Genomic DNA, 3,467 nt, shown 5'->3' on the forward strand with positions numbered 1-3,467 from the left:
AGAAATCCGAAGTGACTATAAAGAGATACAAAACAACCACAAAGAGATACAAAACAACTATAAAGAGATACAAAACAACTACAAAGAGATACAAAACAACTACATAGAGATACAAAACAACTACAAAGAGATACAAAACAACTACATAGAGACACTACACAACTACATAGAGATGCAAAATGACCCCAAAGAGACATTTTACGTCTCTTTCAGTCTGATTGTCTTGTGTTCCATGGAAGGGTGGGGCGCTTGTCATTTGTTCATGGCTGTTTTTCATATTAGAATATGTTGGTTGTTTGGCATTCATTTATTGCATTTTGTTATTTGTCATGGACCAGGGCCTCAAATGCAAGTCTTCATACATTTTGACTCAATTACTAAATGTGCACCCTATTTTTAATACATTGTATGCAGGCACACATATTCCCTCTCCTCACAGTAAATAACACATGGTGGTTAAATGTTCATTCCTGTGTTTTCCGCAGTGATCTGACTGGATTTCATTCATCCCTGCAGGCAAACAGATAAGCAGCGTCTTGAAGCTCCGGGTGATGAACTCTCCAGCAGCAGTCTGTAACCGAGAAAAGTGTGTCTCATCACACCGACGGAGGATTTGTTGAAGCATCCTAGCGTCCCCTGGCGGCCATGTTGGAAGATTACCAATGCGTTTCCAGCACTGTTGCCCTGAAAAACCCAAAATCACATTGCCCTGACAAAAAAAGGGAAAGATGATAATGTGTGACCAATTTATATTCACATACTTTACTCACAAAGCGATCGAGTGTGTCATGGCATATTTATGAAACTATACTTACAGATCATGAATACATTAGGTGAAATATAATATCACAGCATGTATTTAACAGTTCAACAGCTCAAAAGTTGGAGGAGAGAAAGATACATCTCTAATGCACTCACACTCTAGTCGTTGCATTGGACTGAATTTGAATGTACAGCATGTGCTTGTGAACAAAATAACTATTTATAGTGTCACTCTGACAGACCCTGAGTGCAGCTAGCAAGTGAAAAAAGGCATTGTTGACCAAGCATTTTTGTTAGTTAAATGAGTAGAACTCTACACAGGGAGAGAGATGATGAGAACTTTGGACAGTTAGATGTTTTCCCCATAGATTGCTGCAGGGATGATGTATTTTTTGTAGGCCAATACAGAAGTTGGCATTGCACTGGTTCTTTGTGATAACTTTTAGTGGTCGAATTTTGCAACTTGGTAGCAATAGATATTTATAAAGGTCCAAACTTCACAAGCGGGTTTTATTGACGTATTTCATATCCTAGAACAAAACGTTGAAATCTCTTTAACTTGTATTAACTACAGACCTTATTTCAGCCATCAAACCAAAAAAAACTTAACTTTGAAACGAGGGAACTGGAAGTGGAAAAAAAATGGAAACTCATTTCCGGGTTGGAACACATTCCTGCACTACTCTATTACATATAATATTACCTATACATTTCTTTGTCAACTTACATTGGCAGTCTTTAAGATTTCAGTCCTGGTTGATTTATAATTTTTATTTGAGTAGAGAAAAAAAATGAAATTTCACAGCCACAAACCAACCTCCACAATATCCACAAATACGAGTAAAAGCACATTGTTGAATGTATTGACTTATGAGCATTTTCACAATTTGTACATTATATTTTATTCTGAATATAGTTCACAGAAAAAAAGTGCTAAGTTCATACACATGCTTTTTTTGTTATCTATTGAAAGAAGTGCATTTTATCTGCCACTATTCACAACTACCTTCATCAAAAACTTAAAAAGTAGACAGCACACAATCCACTTACTTTGTAGAATAATAACAGAATTGACACATGAACCTTAGAGGAAGAAGAAGACTTTGATGAAGAACGAGATTCATTATAAACGCTTGTAACAGAGGAAGTTCCTTTTCTCCTCGCAATCCCTTGTCTCGAAGAACGTGGTGCCGTTGGTCACCAGGATGCCGCAGAACCTCTGACTCTGGCAGCTTTGAATATCCTTATACTGCACTGGTTCTCCTCCCACCCACAGCCACTGACCGGCCAGGTAACGCAGGCCCGTCCACACCTGCCGACATTAATCAGAGAGCTGTAAAGCGCGGAGGAAGAGTTGCTTAGAAACACAACGCATGCGCTAGCAGAAAACCGCCCTACCTCATTAGTAGTTGCCCCTTGTGCCTTCTCCCGTGCAAAGTCGTGGTCATCTTGAGTGAGCAGGGTGGCCAGGTCATAGCGGTGGTTCTGGTAAGATGTGGCCAGCTTGCTTGAGTTCACCGCCTCCAGAGCCCTGCAGTGCTTTAATGCCTGCTCCCAAGTCTTCATCTTCTTCACCAGAACCAGCTTCTCGTTGTAACACATGGAACTGTGTCCTGCGTCACAGCGATCGCTCTCCCATTTATCCGTACGTGGGTACTTAAAGGCGCAGTTCTCGTCATTTTTGGGATCATCTGCAAGAAGTAGGAGAAGTGGGGGCACTTTGACTGGATTCAAGTCTCAAATATGAGAGTTTGAGTCAGAACATTTAAATCCCACATTTTCCTGTGAATTTTGCATCATTCGAAGAGACAGTAGATCATTGACAGGATTGGAGGAGGCAGAGATGCAACAAAAGTCCCTTGGCGGATTTGATTTGCTGAGGTTGCAAATACGTGGCCGGCCTCTGGACCACCTGGTAGCCCTTAAATAATGTGACGTCCTTGATTACATGTTAACTAGTGAATATTTGAAGCAAAAACATTCAAAATGGAAATTTGAACCTTCTCCCTCGACTAAGAAATGAACTGCTAAACCTCCCCCTGAATATCCTAAAATAACAGAACTACGTTGCTTAAATTATTATAATATATATATGCAAGTTACGTGCTTGCCCTACTTACCATCCTTCCAGATGGTGAATTTGGCAATCTCGCCTGTTCTGGACCATTTCCACTCAGAGTTTGAATCCTCGCGGTACAAACCGATCCATCCCTGGCCACTGACAAAGTCCTGATTCTCTTTTTCACTATTGATGGTGACCAGGTCAGTGAACTTCTCTCTGCATTGGGCCTGCGCCTCTTTCCAGGACATGAAGTCATTGCGTTGTAGAAAGTTCTTAGTTCTCAGGCCTTGGGCGTCCACACACACAGCAAGAAAGGCCAGCAGCAGGAGAGGAAATAGAATGCAGGTTTTCTTCATCATGTTGTCCACAGGAACGATTCCACGCACCTGAAGTTACATGTGGATTTTTTTGAGCATTCATATTTAGTTGAACTATGCAACCTTTTTCAAATGTGAATCAACATTGATGGAGCTGGCTTGTAACGTTGGACTTTTTAATAATTATATTTAATTTATGTACCGTGTTTCACTTACTTTGTGCCATGCATTCTCAGAGTGATATCTCACACCTTGAATGATTACGATGTTAATAACTCCATCCATACAAAGTAAATAAATAAATAAATAAGACAATCAGTTGGTAA

General features: G+C 40.2%; 1 protein-coding gene across 1 annotated transcript; it reads right to left on the reverse strand.

Annotated features, from left to right (window-relative positions):
- Positions 1-1,885: 1,885 nt before the first annotated feature.
- Positions 1,886-3,072, reverse strand: LOC137888166 (L-selectin-like). The gene is made up of 3 exons (XM_068731487.1): positions 2,883-3,072; positions 2,161-2,453; positions 1,886-2,074 (listed from the first exon to the last, which is right to left on the reverse strand). The coding sequence occupies exons 1-3, from the start codon at positions 3,070-3,072 to the stop codon at positions 1,886-1,888; spliced, it is 672 nt and encodes a 223-aa protein (XP_068587588.1).
- Positions 3,073-3,467: the final 395 nt, after the last annotated feature.

The sequence above is a fragment of the Cebidichthys violaceus genome, unplaced genomic scaffold (assembly GCF_023349555.1).
Source record: "Cebidichthys violaceus isolate CVI_PGR_0920_01 unplaced genomic scaffold, fCebVio1.0.p SCAF_52, whole genome shotgun sequence".
Classification (NCBI taxonomy): domain Eukaryota; kingdom Metazoa; phylum Chordata; class Actinopteri; order Perciformes; family Stichaeidae; genus Cebidichthys; species Cebidichthys violaceus.

What these genes read in the sequence shown, in the direction of transcription:
- LOC137888166 (XM_068731487.1), bottom strand. Translation starts at nt 3,072, where the DNA reads ATGTCCTGGAAAGAGGCGCAGGCCCAATGCAGAGAGAAGTTCACTGAC. An exon ending in ATTCACCATCTGGAAGGATG is followed by an intron (nt 2,454 to 2,882) that starts GTAAGTAGGGCA and finishes TACTTCTTGCAG; the next exon opens with ATGATCCCAAAAATGACGAG. An exon ending in AAGGGGCAACTACTAATGAG is followed by an intron (nt 2,075 to 2,160) that starts GTAGGGCGGTTT and finishes TAATGTCGGCAG; the next exon opens with GTGTGGACGGGCCTGCGTTA.